Consider the following 16355-nt stretch of genomic DNA (forward strand, 5'->3'; position numbering starts at 1 on the left):
GTTGTTTTCGCCATTGCTTTCATTTGCATGTGCAATGCTGCCGCACATGCAAGAGTTGTGTGAACTCTGTGGCCTCCTCCAGTGCATGGGTGAATTGTGCGTCGGATGCACAGCCTGATGTCGATAGCTGAACTGAATGTAGCTTGGTCCCTAGAGAATGGACCGGTTTTAGGCCTCACGTCATCATGGTGGGATTGCTTAGGCTGATGGCTAGCTCATATTAATATTCTTCTACCCTAATAGGATTTAGAGGCGTGGGGCGCATGATGAGATAGCAGCACATCTTCCTCCTTTTATCTCTGCGACTGCGAGGGCGTTCTCATCTTTTAACTTTGGCTATATATTTTACTGTATTGATCTTACCTTTTGGTGCCTGTTGCGGCTTTTGTTGCATGTTGTGCCACGGTCGCTTTATATCCATTTTAGCTATTGATTTTTATAGCTATATTCAACTGAGTAATGATAAATATAGACACATATAGAACCCATACATCATGTATAAATTCATTAAAAAACAAAAACGGATTTTATTTTGGAACAGAGAGGATAAAGAGAGAGCAAGTGTTGTTGGATACTATTTTAATATTTTTAGAGACCTATTCATATTTTAAAAATTGGACTTAGTCTCACCCTCGTTCCTTTTAGAACAAAGATAGTAGTGTAACAAAATGAGCATCTCCAACAACTCTTAAAACTAGCGCTAGAAAAAAAAACTCGAGCTCGATGAGCTGACTCGGTCTCACAGTAGTTCGGCTCGGATCGACTTGGCTCTTAGAACGAGCCCAAGTTGAGCTTGTTTTTTTTTTGGCTCATGAAAAGAGCAAGTCAGCTCGGCTCGTGAGTTGGCTCGTGTTTCGACCCACAAAAATTTATTACATAAAATCCTAATTAGTATATAATGTTAGTACCAAATAGACAATTAATTTATATTGTTTGAGATTACTATATAAATTGTTTTTTAGGTTTTATATTATAATTTTGATGGCAAGTTCACGTTTATTGGCCAGTCTTGTTGCCTCGGCGAGCGAGCTCGCGAGTTAGAGGCGAGCCGGCTCGTGAGTCATGAGGAACCATTTTTCTATACTATACTTAAAGCACCAGTTTTAATGGTTGTCCCGCGTCATATTTTTACAAATAACACCTCACAGCTATTTTAAATTAATCTGTTGCACGTCTATAGATGGCCAAACGGCGGCCCGGCACGTTATGCCGGCCTGCTGACTGTGTCGGGCCAGCCCATTAGCTCGTCCACCTATTTAACTAAATCAGCGTAAAATGTTAAAAAACGATGCAGGAGGTGGGGTTCGAACCCATGCTCTGATGGAAGAAGAGCGGAAGACACTAGATGAAGTTGTCTAATCAGTAGAACATCATGCTCAAATGCTTTTAATATTGAATATAAATTGCATAGATGTATATACATTTTTTTGTAAAATAAAAAATTATAATCGTGTCAGACCGAGCCAGCACTACGGGTCGAGGGTACAGCCCAAGCACGGCACGACGTTCTTAGCTCTTACAAGCATTAGGTCGTTTCTGAGACCACATTGACGCAATATACTCAATGGTGTTTGAGGTTTGCTAAATTGGATGGAGCAACAATGATTTGTTACACTAACAGTAATATGAAAAGTTATTTGTTGTTTTAAACGTTAGTAATTGCTATGAGGTAGCATAATTTATATGGAGTGTATCCAGTTTTTATTGATGCCTGACTTTAGCAATCACTCCATATTTTGATCTATCTTTTTTATAAGTTTGACTTCATGTGACTTATTTTAGAAACTTGAACTCACAAACTTTCTTTTATTTGATCTCTGTATGGTGCAATTATGTCATTTTATAATATTTATTCGTTCAGTCAGTCGTTGTGAACTCTCTTCTAATCGCTCACTTCATTGATCGTGTTGTAGCAAGACATATTGCATGGAGTAAACAATAACATCAATTAGCCAAATCAAAAAAAAAATATTATACACAGAGCGGAGACAATCAATAAAAAATTTGAATTTTTTTATAGATAGTTTACGTAAGTATTGTTGTAAGCCGTCGCAACGTACCGGCAACCGACTAGTTTTCATTAATTAAACAGCAATTAATTAAACAGCTCTCAGTACCCATCACTGGCCACTAGGCGGGCTTCGTTCTGTAACGATATGTTTAATCAACAAAGCATCATCCTTGAAAAAAAAAACACGGCAGGCTCAGGCTCAACTTCAGGTTTTTGTCAGAGGCCAGTGCCCGCCATAATCCATCGCACGCGCCTGCCTTCCATCGTCCTCGCGCGGATTTGCTCGCGCCACGCCCGGATCTGCCGTCTCACCTCTCACCGCCTGAACGGTGTTCCGGAACCTGAACGGTGGATCCCTTGAGTTCTTACCGGCGAGGCCCAAGGCTCTGCCTTTGCCTCTGCCACGGCGAGCTGTGGCGGGAGCAGGAGCACAGGCCTCGGTTTGAAGACGCTGGCCTCCTTGGGCAGCGCCGCGGCCAGGTCGACGGCTCACATGAGGAAGTGCAGGTGAAGGGGCGCAACAGCAACGGTGTGCTGTTGTGCACAGTTTCACCGCCAAAATGGTTCGCTCGGAGCTCTGAATTGGCAGGAGAAAACGTTGCCGGGTGGAGAACATTTTTTTTTCTCGAACACGCAGGAGAGCTGCGCATCAATATATTAAGAAGAAAAAAAGGGAAAAATACCCCGAAACAGACAGACACACATACACACACAAACACACACACACCGAACCCACCTAGCCAGAAAGAACAACTGGAACAGGGGCAGGGACAGAGCGTTTGTCAGCTGACAAACACCCCAACTAAAACAGAGAAAAAAAAAAACTACACCACCCGTCTTTGAGCTAGGAGGTAAGAAAAACCCTTAGCCCCAGCCAAAGACCACAAGAAAGCTTCCTCCCTGGCCAACCAGACGACCCCCATCAAATTTGGATGGGAGCCATTGAAGACAACACCATTTCTATGTTTCCACAACATCCACGCGCCTAAAGCAACCAAGGAGTCAAAGCCCTTTTTACTCATTCCACCCAACCGAGCACTATTGAAGCACCACCAATGATCAAAATCATCTATATCCTGTCCTGGAAGGAAGTCCTGCATTCAGGTGGTAAAACAAAGACCACTTTTTTATACAGAATAACTCTTCCAGAACACAATGGTAGGCTCTTACACAAGGTCTCAAACTCGCAATAACATGTGCACTTGTCAAATAGACACGTCTCAACTTTTCTCTACAAGGAGTCAAAAAGAAAAACGATTGGAAATGAGGCACAAAATAAAAAAGTCCACCGTGCTGGACGATACTAGAAAAATGTCTGTCCTAACAATTACTTTATTATTGGTACCGGATCCAACCTGTCTCAATCCATTTATGCGAGGGGTGGTGATTTCCAGTTCCTAGGTATCATCATCCTTCAATGCTGAGGGGTTGGAGACTTGGAGGACATACATCATCAAGCCTTGTTTACTTGTCAGACGCCTTGGCGCCTATCGGATAGCTTGTGGAGATGGAGTTTAACAGATATAATTGTTGCACAAAAGAACCAGCCTGCCTTGTATTTACGAGAGCTGCAATTCTACAGCAACTGTACCTGCGTGATACTGGAAAGTACACATATACTCAGGAAACAAGAAACAAGAGATGTGGAGAAAAGATAGTAATGTCTTCGAGTGTGTGATACCTTGTTTCAATCTCAGGCACCTTGGCCTCTACAGTTCAAATCAAACGTTTGCTGAGACTTCTGCCTCGGGTTCCATACTTTCCTCCAGCAGTTCTGTCAGGGGTACATCGCTGTCTGGTTGGTCGTTCTCTTCTGGTTCATCACTGTCTGATTGGTCTTTCTCTTCTCTCACAGCACCCTTTTTGTTCAATTCATCCTGTTCTTTCTGTATAGCTATCTTATTGGGAACAAGAACCAGATATATATTCCTCTCCGCGAAATTCTTACTTTCTTCGGTCGCCAGCTGAAGTATGACAACAAAACTTAAAACTTGCAACCAGATGATTCTAACATCAGGGAAGATATGCCAGATGTTGTGAACAAAGACAGAAGATGAATTGGTTGTGAAATGAAAACCTAAAACAGATGTAGGACCAAATTACCTCGCCAACGTCATTTTGGAATCTTCTAAGGAGTTCGATAGCTTCTTTTTTGTACAAGTTTTCCCGTCCTTTCAGGTTCACAATTATCTTAACCTGGAAAAGGCGGTCTCAAACAATAAGTTCTGCTAAAAAATACACGCAGACGCAGTCACGTGCTTGTACAAACATCTCTCATCACCTTGTCGCCAGCTTTAAGAAACTTTTTTGCAGCTTTAAGCCTCACGCTGTAATCATGGATGTCAATGTTGTATCTGGCAGGCAAATGCATACAGAATTCAACACCAACTCATTAACTTATAATAACACATGTGTCTGTTGTAATTCAGGAGCCTTATGATGCCACAGACAAATCAATAAATTATTGCACAATTGCCAGAAATATACTATGCCAACACCAATCGATCTATCTAAGAAATTTTGCATTTCCAATATGGCAATTGGCAAATAGCTCAAAGTAGCTCTAGCCAAGTTTGCCTCAAAAGTTTTATTAGTTCTTACATGCTAGAAGTTACTTAGCTATGCAAGGTGGAATAAAATAAGACCTATCCTTCTGGTCTAATAAAAAGTTCCAGAAAATGCAGCAGTTTAGATATAAGGGTCAATAACCAATGGAACTGAAACAAAATTCAAACTGAGATGATTCGTACCCCATTTTCAGCTCCTTCAAGCCCATGCGTTTCGCTGCAAGGAATAAACATCAAACTCAATTCCTTTGAATCTTTATCAACAAAATCGGCAGAAAAAGAATGGTTCAATAAGCATACCGACAGATCTTTTCTGCTGAATCTTTTTCTTCTTCTGTTGTTCATACCTATGTTTTCTGTACAAAACCAACAAAAATGCATTCATATGATCCTAAAATGAATAAAGTCTGAATCAAACAAACCATGCGACTATACAATCTTTTTTTTTCTAAAAGCATTTAAACTATAGGTTGGTGTGTTGTTAATTGCAACATACTTGTAATCTCTCTCATCAAAGAGTCGAAGTACTGGGGGGTCCCCATCCATTGATAATATTGCCTGAAATAGAAAATATCAGCAATCCTAATTGGTGTACATTAGTAGTAGACTAATAGCAAGTGTCGTCTGATGAATGAACGTCTGGTATAAGGTAAGCATATGTCCTGTTTATGAAGGCAGTTTGCAAAGCTAGTTCATGCGCCTGCAGATATTGCACCGAGCAGGGAATAAAAAACTATCGTGTTCACTTTGTTGCTCTAGTAGCAAGTAGCTAGTGTTAGGGCCAGAGTTTTTAGCCATCGCATGACAACTCATGACTGCTACAATAATCATTTATGCTAGTGAACAATCCTCAGTTACTCTCTGTACAACATTTATGCTGAAATGTATCCTTTTGGAGGAAAAGAATAAGTAAAAACATCTGAGGCAAATAGCGTACCAGTATAAGATCATTATCGTCTGCAATCTGAACTGCCTCGCTGACAGATACTACACCAACCTACATATATATATGTAGGAAAACAATGAAGAGGAATGCCCAAATGAACAGCTAATCTAACGATGCACAACAATGAAATCTAAAATTAGCGAAGCAGCATAACTAGAGATGAGAATTACCATTCTTTTCTGTTCGTCCAATAGCCTTACGGTCGAGGACCTAACAAAGAGAGGCACCACGCAACGTGAACACACGTAGACGACCACGGCAGCAGTTAATAGTATAGATTTGCAACGACGGATACATGTTATATATGTAAATATAAAATATAAGGCACGCGAGAGGCGAGACGTACTCGATGCGTTCGATGTCAAGGGCCGGGTCGTAGTCGGGGTCGGGCCCGCGGTCCCTCCTCCCCCAGCCTCCGCCACCCCCGAGCCCTTCCTCATCTTCCTCCTCCTCCTCGCCCTCGACCTCGTACGAGGACGAGTACCGCGCGACAACCACGAGCCTCTCCGGCGGCGCCCGCGCCCGCGCCCGCGGCCTGGCCGGGAGCCGCGCCGAAGAGGAGGGGCGCGAGGCGTGGAAGGAAGCGCCGGGACGGCAAGGCACGCGGGACACTGCCGGCGCGAGGGCGACGCCGACCATGGCCGGCGGTGGTCGAGCGCGAGCACGGGCACGGCGGCAGCCGGTAGGCCTTATCTGCTTCGAGGGCTTTCGCCGCGGGAAGCGAAAGAAACGAGTGGAGTGGAGGGGACGATGAGAGCCCTTCCGGTGGGGGTCTGGGCGAAGGGACGTGGGCCTTAGTGTTATGAGCCTCGTAGTGAATCCCGTTTTGTTGTGGACTGGGTCTGGGCCTGAGTGATGAGGTCACTTACGTTCTGGGCCTTCGAGGATTTCGTCTCCGCTTCGATTTCGTTCCAAAATCTCCAGTATACCGGACTTGAATCCAGTCACGAGGTTCGCCTGGATTTCCCGGATCGAGATTTGTGGCGTCCAATCTCCTCCGAATTGCTGAAGTGAAGACGGTAAACGACAGTGTTTCCATCCGTACTTTGCGGTGGTAGGTTAAGATCCGTTGAGCCCGGAATGAAGCTGCTAAAATAGGATGTAGTACAATAGGTAACACTATTTAATACTGTTTTACAGAATAAAATTTGAAATAGAAGATGAGATAGATGATGAAATAGGACTAGGGATCACATTTAGAGGTGTCAATGGAGCCGCATACCCGTTAACCATGGCGATGACAATTAGGGTATATTTAGGAGAAAGGGGAATGTAGGAGATTAGAGGAAATAAAATCTTCTTGTTATTAAATTTTATATAGTAAGGAGATTTTAGCCCCTCCAATCCACTCATTTCCTTTTCTCCTAAACAAGTTGTTAGGGGTAGGATATGTGAGGATTTTAATCTCCATGGGTACATATTTAGAGAAATTCTTCACCCATTGGGTGTGTGGGTATGAATATGGAAAAGCATAAATTCGTACCTGATTACACATGGGTATAAGCATGACAACTAACCATATCGCTCGCAACTCTTTTAAGCACCCATCTATCTATATGTGTACTTTTGGGCTGGGCCTCATGGGCCGGACCGAAGCACGGAAAAAAGCACGACCCAGGCACGGCACGACTCAAAATATTTTAGTGTCGAGCCGGGTTTGGGCCAAGGTCGCGGCCCATGGGCGGGCACGAGCACGACCCATTTAAGGCAGGCACGGAATGACCCATATAGAGACACGAAATGCCCATATCTATACTGTACTTAAAGCACCAGTTTCAACGTCGTCCCGTCATGCCGGCCTGCTGACTATGCCAGACCAGCCTGTTAGCCTGTCGACCCATTTGATTAAATCAACGTAAAATGTTAAAAAATGGTGCATGAGATGGGATTCGAACCCATGCCCTGATGAAAGAAGTCCATCAGGGCGACAGACACTGGGTGAAAGTGTCTAACCAGTAGAACATCATACTAAGATGTTTTTAATATTGAATATAAATTGTATATACGTATATACGTTTTTTGTAAAATAAAAAATATAATCGTGTCAGGCCGGGCCAGCACTACGAGCCGAGGCTATAGCCCAAGCACGACACGTCGTTCTTGCCTTTTGCAAGCATTAGGTCGTTTCTGAGACCACATTGGCGCAATGGGCTTCATGGTGTTTGAGGTTGCTGAATTGAATGGAGCAACAATGATTTGTCACACTAACAGTAAAAGGAAAGGTTATTTATTGGTTTTAAATGTTAGTAATTGCTACGAAGTAGCATAATTTATATGTAGCGCATCCAGTGTTTATTGGTGCCTGACTTTAACAATCACTTCATATTTTGATCTATCTTTTTTATAAGTTTGAGTTCATGTGACTTATTTTAGAAACTTGAGCTCACAAACTTTTTCTTATTTGGTCTCTGTATCGTGGAATTATATCATTTTATAATTTCTGTTCGTTCAGTCAGTCGTCGTTGTGAACTCTCTTCTAATTGCACACTTCATTGGCCGCGTTGTACCAAGACATATTACATGGAGTAAACAATAACATCAATTAGCCAAATCAAAAGAATATTATACGAAGAGCAGGGACAATCAATAAAAAATATTGAGATCTTTTTGGTTGACAGTTTACGTGGGTATTGTTGTAAGCCGTCGCAACGCACGGGCAACCGACTAGTATTTATTAAAACTGCACTGCATTCCACATTTTCATTTACTTGATAAAGAACATAAAGTTAGAGATAATGCTAGTTAGATGTTTTTTTGTAGCTTTGAATTGGAGTATGTGATGTAATTTTACTTTTATTATGAACATTAGATAATAAACTGAACTTACGAACTTTGTATAGAGCTGATTTTACTTCTTTTTCCTTCTAACAAAATGATTTGTAAACGAGGTAGTCGTTGCATAGCTCTCGTAACTTTAATACAAATATTAAGTTTGTTTTTGTTCAGATTTATTTGGCTTATCTTTTATTTGTTTTATTAAATTTGTTTTGAATTTAGGGTTCTGATATGAATTTCGGGCCAAAAAATTAATTTCAGGCTTTTATAATTTCGGGCCACACAAAATGAGCCCGACACGTTTAAGTAATTATGTGCCGGGTCGTGGGCCGAGGGCTAGGCCCATGGACCAGCCCGACCCGAAATTCAAACGGGTCAAGCCGAAATTCAAATAATACGGGTCTTTTCGGGCTTGGGCGGCCCGACCCGAATGTACACCTATACATCTACCCAACACAGGCATGCAGCCACTAACCGCCTCATCCATTAGCCCACGTGTCACTTTGTTTTTGTTGTTTTATATGGTTAAACAATGTTTTTCTTTTTACATGTTAAATTTATTGGTGATATATTGTTGTTGGGTGTCACGTGTGTCAAATAAAATATAATGTGATAATGTTTTTTTGTTGGAGATGGAGACCCAATAAGGAACCAATACGTGAATGGGGATATGTATGGGATGAACCTTATACCTATAATGGGTATAGGTACGAAGATGGGGATAAGTATAGCTTCATGGCAATGGGTACGAGGTGTCCAAATCCAATGGAGAATTCCCCATTGACACCTCTAATCACAATGGATCGACTTTTGATCGGGTGGAGCAAAAATCCACCCATGATCACACGTGAAGTCTATCTAAACCCACTCGTGATCGTATCGTAGGTGCAATTCCAAACCCGCATCTGAACCTATCGGGTTTCGAGTCACACGCAGATTTTTACTCAGTACACATTTTTAAACAATATTTCGGCTATAAGAAATTAAGAACCGTGAATAATTGAGTTATATCTACGAATTTATGTCTTTCCATGTTGAGGAGTAACAAAACATTTCATGAATTATTAGCCAAGTTACTTATCAAACTAATTACTATTGTATCTTAATTATTTTTGTGCAAAATAAAGAATAAACCAAATTTCAAATCGGGTGTGGGTCAACGCGGGTTAAAATAGAAACCCACACCCACAAATGTGAAACTTCAGGTCGAGTGCGGGTGCACCTATAGGTAAAAAAACTTCACCTATATCGCACCCGTCGAGTCGGATACCCGTCGGGTTTTGGATTTGCAAGTTAATTTGCCATCCCTAACTGGGACGGTCTCCAGCGTACTACCTTTATGATTCCCTATCACACTTCTTATTTTAAAAATCGATTTTCTAAACAGTGCAATTTATAGCAAAAAAATAATATTTTACACGTCTATACGAGCCTAAAGACATCAGAAGCGACCATCGCGGTCGATGCCTAACTATCATCAACAACACCAAACACCGCCGATGTTGCCCTTCCATATAGAGCAACGTATGGGCTAAGGTTGTCTCCTGTCCATATCTTTTATTTCAATCTTTAGAAACACGATCGGTTGATCATAACCTTAGAGCTATCACGTTCTTGTTGGGAAAGAAAAAGAGAAAAGCTTGTTGTTTATAGAAATGGCAACGGGTCTCGATTCCCGATTCTCCACGGGAAATTTCTGAGAGCACCTAGAGGGGGTGAATAGGTGATCCTGTAAAACTTAAACTTTAATGCCACAAAACTTGGTTAGGAGTTAGCACAATAAAGCCAAGGAGCTAGATAAGAGTCTTTGCAAGACACGATAACCACAAGAAGATCAATCACAGATAGACACAGTGGTTTATCCCGTGGTTCGGCCAAGTTCAACACTTGCCTACTCCACGTTGTGGCGTCCCAACGAACGAGGGTTGCAATCAACCCCTCTCAAGCGGTCCAAAGACCCACTTGAATACCTGAGAGCACCTAGAGGGGGGTGAATAGGTGATCCTGTGAAACTTAAACTTATAGCCACAAAAACTTGTTAAGTGTTAGCACAATAATCGCCAAGTGGCTAGAGAGGAGTCTCAACAAAACACAATACCACAAGAGATCAAACACAGAGATGACACAGTGGTTATCCCGTGGTTCGGCCAAGACCAACGCTTGCCTACTCCACGTTGTGGCGTCCCAACGGACGAGGGTTGCAATCAACCCCTCTCAAGTGGTCCAAAGACCAACTTGAATACCACGGTGTTTTGCTTTGCCTTTCAATATCCCGTTTGCGAGGAATCTCCACAGCTTGGAGTCTCTCGCCCTTACACTTGAGATTCACAAAGAAATACGAAGTAAGGGAGGGAAGCAACACACAAATCCACAGCAAAATGCACACACACAAGGCCAAGAATCGAGCTCAAAAGACTATCTCAAAGTTCTCACTAGAACGGAGCTCGAATCACTGAGAATGACAAACGAATGCGCAAAGACTGAGTGTGGATGATCAAGAATGCTCTAAGGTTGCTTGGTGTACTCCTCCATGCGCCTAGGGGTCCCTTTTATAGCCCCAAGGCAGCTAGGAGCCGTTGAGAGCAATCTGGGAAGGCAATTTTTGCCTTCTGTCGAGTGGCGCACCGGACAGTCCGGTGCACACCGGACAGTCCGGTGCCCGATTTCCTTCCAAAAATGGTGCAGCCGACCGTTGCAGATCTGGGAGCCGTTGGCGCACCGGACAGTCCGGTGCACACCGGACAGTCCGGTGCCCCCTTCCGACCGTTGGCCCGGCCACGTGTCGCGCGCAGATTCCGCGGCCGACCGTTGGCCCGGCTGACCGTTGGCTCGCCGGACAGTCCGGTGCACACCGGACAGTCCGGTGAATTTTAGCCGTACGCCGTTGGCGAATTCCCGAGAGCGGCCACTTCGCTCGAGGCAGCCTGGCGCACCGGACACTGTCCGGTGCACCACCGGACAGTCCGGTGCTCCAGACCGAACAGCCTTTTGGCTGTACACAGCCAACTTTTCTCTGACTCGATTTCTCCTGTTTCAAGCACTTAGACACAATACATTAGTCTTCAAAGCAATGTACTAAGGCTTAGAAACATACCTTTACTCTTGATTTGAACTTTGTCCATCCATGGGTATAGATTCACATTTAAGCACCTGTGTTGGCACTCAATCACCAAAATACTTAGAAATGGCCCAAGGGCACATTTCCCTTTCAATCTCCCCCTTTTTTGGTGATTTATGCCAACACAACATAAAGCTACTAGAACAAGTGCAATATCACTTCAAATAAAACTCAAATTTATTTTGATTCAATTTTGACATATATGGATCATCCTTTGCCACCACTTGGTTTGTTTTTGCAAATCAAACTCAAATCTCTATCTCTAAGTCAAACACACATGTTGAAGCATAAAGAGAGTCATTCCAAAAGAGATTGATTAAAGATTTCAAAAACTCCCCCTTTTCCCATAATCAACACTTCTCCCCACAAGAGGCCAACTTTTGATAAAAGAGACAACAAAAGAGATTTGACAAACCAAAAGCTCTATTCTACTGTTTTCAAAATCTCTCAAGTGGTAGCTGATCCATTTATCACTTTGGCCTTTATTTTCTCCCCCTTTGGCATCAAGCACCAAAACGGGATCAATCTTGGCCCTTTAACCCCTTTGCCTCACCAAAATCTTCAATGAAGAGCAAATAGGCAATAAGAGTAAAAAGATGAACTTGGAAAAGTTACTCTTTTCATCGGAGTGCAGTGGAAGTCTTTCATGGTCCAAGTCCACCTTTTCCCTTTCAAATCTCCTTCGAGACTAAATCAAGCAAACTCAAGCATATGGTTAGTCTCAAAGGGTCAAGTTGTAACACAACTCCCCCTAAACATGTGCATCAATTACACAAGGACTTGTGAGGTCCAGGGAATGTTTGTACAACTTGAGCACCACAATAAGCAACAAAATGCAGAATGAACATGATCAAAGGCATAAACACATGTATGCTACAATTCAATCCAAGTTCCGCGAATCTAAGACATTTAGCTCACTACGCAACCTGCAAAAGATCTTCTCATCTAGAGGCTTGGTAAAGATATCAGCTAGCTGGTTCTCGGTGCTAACATGAAACACTTCGATATCTCCCTTTTGCTGGTGGTCTCTCAAAAAGTGATGCCGGATGTCTATGTGCTTTGTGCGGCTGTGTTCAACAGGATTTTCCGCCATGCGGATAGCACTCTCATTGTCACATAGGAGTGGGACTTTGCTCAGATTGTAGCCAAAGTCCCTGAGGGTTTGCCTCATCCAAAGTAGTTGCGCGCAACACTGTCCTGCGGCAACATACTCGGCCTCAGCGGTGGATAGGGCAACGGAAGTTTGTTTCTTAGAGTTCCATGACACCAGGGACCTTCCTAAGAATTGGCACGTCCCCGATGTACTCTTCCTATCGACCTTGCATCCAGCATAGTCGGAGTCTGAGTATTCAACCAAGTCAAAGGTAGACCCCTTTGGATACCAGAGCCCAAAGCAAGGCGTAGCCACCAAATATCTAAGAATTCGCTTCACCGCCACTAAGTGACACTCCTTAGGATCGGATTGAAATCTAGCACACATGCATACACTAAGCATGATATCCGGTCTACTAGCACATAAATAAAGTAACGACCCTATCATTGACCGGTATGCTTTTTGATCAACGGACTTACCTCCTTTGTTGAGGTCGGTGTGTCCGTCGGTTCCCATCGGAGTCTTTGCGGGCTTGGCATCCTTCATTCCAAACCGCTTTAGCAGATCTTGCGTGTACTTTGTTTGGGAGATGAAGGTGCCGTCCTTGAGTTGCTTCACTTGGAACCCAAGGAAATAGTTCAACTCGCCCATCATTGACATCTCGAATTTCTGCGTCATCACCCTGCTAAACTCTTCATAAGACTTTTGGTTAGTAGAACCAAATATTATGTCATCGACATAAATTTGGCACACAAACAAATCACCATCACATGTCTTAGTAAAAAGAGTTGGATCGGCTTTCCCAACCTTGAAAGAATTAACAATTAGAAAGTCTCTAAGGCATTCATACCATGCTCTTGGGGCTTGCTTAAGTCCATAGAGCGCCTTAGAGAGCTTACACACGTGGTCGGGGTACCGTTCATCCTCGAAGCTAGGGGGTTGCTCCACATACACCTCCTCCTTGATCGGTCCGTTGAGGAAAGCGCTCTTCACATCCATTTGGAACAACCTGAAGGAATGGTGAGCGGCATATGCTAGCAAGATACGAATTGATTCTAGCCTAGCCACAGGAGCAAAAGTCTCCTCAAAGTCCAAACCTGCGACTTGGGCATAACCTTTTGCCACAAGTCTAGCCTTGTTCCTTGTCACCACCCCGTGCTCGTCTTGTTTGTTGCGGAACACCCACTTGGTTCCCACAACATTTTGCTTGGGACGAGGCACCAGCGTCCAAACTTCATTTCTCTTGAAATTGTTGAGCTCCTCCTGCATGGCCAACACCCAGTCCGGATCTAGCAAGGCCTCCTCTACCCTGAAAGGCTCAATAGAAGAGACAAAGGAGTAATGCTCACAAAAATTAACTAATCGAGATCGAGTAGTTACTCCCTTGCTTATGTCACCCAAAATTTGGTCGACGGGATGATCCCTTTGAATCACCGCTCGAACTTGGGTTGGAGGTGCCGGTTGCGCTTCTTCCTCCATTACTTGATCATCTTGTGCTCCCCCTTGATCACACGCCTCCTTTTGATGAACCTGTTCATCGTCTTGAGTTGGGGGATGCACCGTTGTTGAGGAAGAAGGTTGATCTCGTTCATCTTGTTCCTGTGGCCGCACTTCTCCAATCGCCATGGTTCGTATAGCGGCTGTCGAAACATCTTCTTCATCTACATCATCACAATCAACAACTTGCTCTCTTGGAGAGCCATTAGTCTCATCAAATACAACGTCGCTAGAGACTTCAACCAAACCCGATGATTTGTTGAAGACTCTATACGCCTTTGTGTTTGAGTCATAACCTAACAAAAACCCTTCTACAGCTTTGGGAGCAAACTTAGAATTTCTACCCTTCTTCACTAGAATGTAGCATTTGCTCCCAAATACACGAAAGTAAGATACATTGGGTTTGTTACCGGTTAGAAGCTCATACGAAGTCTTTTTGAGAAGGCGATGAAGGTAGACCCTGTTGATGGCGTGGCAAGCCGTGTTCACAGCTTCCGACCAAAAGCACTCGGGGGTCTTGAACTCTCCAAGCATCGTCCTCGCCATATCGATTAGCGTCCTGTTCTTCCTCTCTACCACACCATTTTGCTGAGGTGTGTAGGGAGCGGAGAACTCGTGCTTGATCCCTTCCTCCTCAAGGAACTCCTCTACTTGAAGGTTCTTGAACTCGGACCCGTTGTCGCTCCTTATCTTCTTCACCTTAAGCTCAAACTCATTTTGAGCTCTCCTAAGGAAGCGCTTGAGGGTCCCTTGGGTTTCAGACTTATCCTGCAAAAAGAACACCCAAGTGAAGCGGGAAAAGTCATCAACAATAACTAAACCATACTTACTTCCTCCTATGCTTAGATAGGCGACGGGTCCGAAGAGGTCCATATGTAGCAGCTCCAGGGGTCTTGATGTGGTCATCACATTCTTGCTGTGATGCGCTCCTCCCACCTGTTTACCTGCCTGACAAGCTGCACAAGGTCTATCTTTTTCGAATTGAACGTTAGTCAAACCTATCACGTGTTCTCCCTTTAGAAGCTTGTGAAGGTTCTTCATCCCTACATGTGCTAAGCGGCGATGCCACAGCCAGCCCATGCTAGTCTTAGCTATTAAGCATGCATCTAGACCGGCCTCTTCTTTTGCAAAATCAACTAAATAAAGTTTGTCGTCTAATACACCCTTAAAAGCTAGTGAACCATCACTTCTTCTAAAGACAGACACATCTACATTTGTAAATAGACAGTTATATCCCATATTGCATAATTGACTAACCGATAGCAAATTATATCCAAGAGACTCTACTAAAAACACATTAGAGATAGAGTGCTCATTAGAAATTGCAATTTTACCTAACCCTTTTACCTTGCCTTGATTCCCATCACCGAATATGATTGAATCTTGGGAATCCTTATTCTTGACGTAGGAGGTGAACATCTTCTTCTCCCCCGTCATATGGTTTGTGCATCCGCTGTCGATAATCCAGCTTGAACCCCCGGATGCATAAACCTGCAAGGCAAATTTAGGCTTGGGTCTTAGGTACCCAACTCATGTTGGGTCCTACAAGGTTAGTGCAAATATCCTTAGGGACCCAAATGCAAGTTTTGTCTCCCTTGCATTTTGCCCCTAACTTCCTAGCAACTATTTTCCTATCCTTTCTACAAATAGCAAAGGAAGCATTTAAAGCACAATAAATTGTAGAAGGTTCATTCACTACTTTCCTAGGAGCATGAATAATATTCTTTTTAGGCACATGACGAATAGCATTTCTCCTAGACATATTTCTACCATGCATATAGGAAGAACTAGAAGCAACCATGGCATGAGAGTCAAAATCATCATAAGCATTATAATTCCTATAAGCATTTCTAGTTTGTCTCCTATCATGATACATAAAAGCATGGTTCCTTTTAGTACTACTTGCCATAGGGGCCTTCCCTTTCTCCTTGGCGGAGATGGGAGCCTTATGGCTTGTTAAGTTCTTGGCTTCCCTCTTGAAGCCAAGTCCATCCTTAATTGAGGGGTGTCTACCAATCGTGTAGGCATCCCTTGCAAATTTTAGCTTATCAAAATCATTCTTGCTAGTCTTAAGTTGAGCATTAAGACTAGCCAATTCATCATTAAGCTTGGAAATTGAAACTAGGTGTTCACTACACGCATCAATGTCAAAATCTTTACACCTAGTACAAATTACAACATGTTCTACACAGGAATTAGATTTATTTGTCACTTCTAATTTAGCATTTAAATCATTGTTGACACCTTCTAAAGTAGAAATGGTTTTATGACAAGTAGATAATTCACCAGAGAGCATTTCATTCCTTTTAATTTCTAGAGCAAGAGAATTTTGTGTACTAACAAATTTA

The 16355-nt window shown here is 43.1% G+C and overlaps 1 protein-coding gene across 2 annotated transcripts; it reads right to left on the minus strand.

The window, feature by feature from the left end:
- Window positions 1-3067: 3067 nt before the first annotated feature.
- Window positions 3068-6300, minus strand: LOC100193325 (embryo defective12). Of its 2 annotated transcripts, XR_566511.3 has the most exons (11): window positions 5871-6300; window positions 5695-5734; window positions 5516-5575; window positions 5075-5136; window positions 4879-4934; window positions 4762-4795; window positions 4293-4365; window positions 4115-4207; window positions 3693-3975; window positions 3367-3612; window positions 3068-3242 (listed from the first exon to the last, which is right to left on the minus strand). XR_566511.3 is itself a non-coding variant. In NM_001138462.2 (10 exon segments), coding segments are annotated over 9 exon segments (954 nt in total). In that variant the 5' UTR covers window positions 6164-6256; the 3' UTR covers window positions 3180-3612; window positions 3693-3732.
- Window positions 6301-16355: the final 10055 nt, after the last annotated feature.

This window comes from Zea mays, chromosome 5, assembly GCF_902167145.1.
Source record: "Zea mays cultivar B73 chromosome 5, Zm-B73-REFERENCE-NAM-5.0, whole genome shotgun sequence".
NCBI lineage: Eukaryota > Viridiplantae > Streptophyta > Magnoliopsida > Poales > Poaceae > Zea > Zea mays.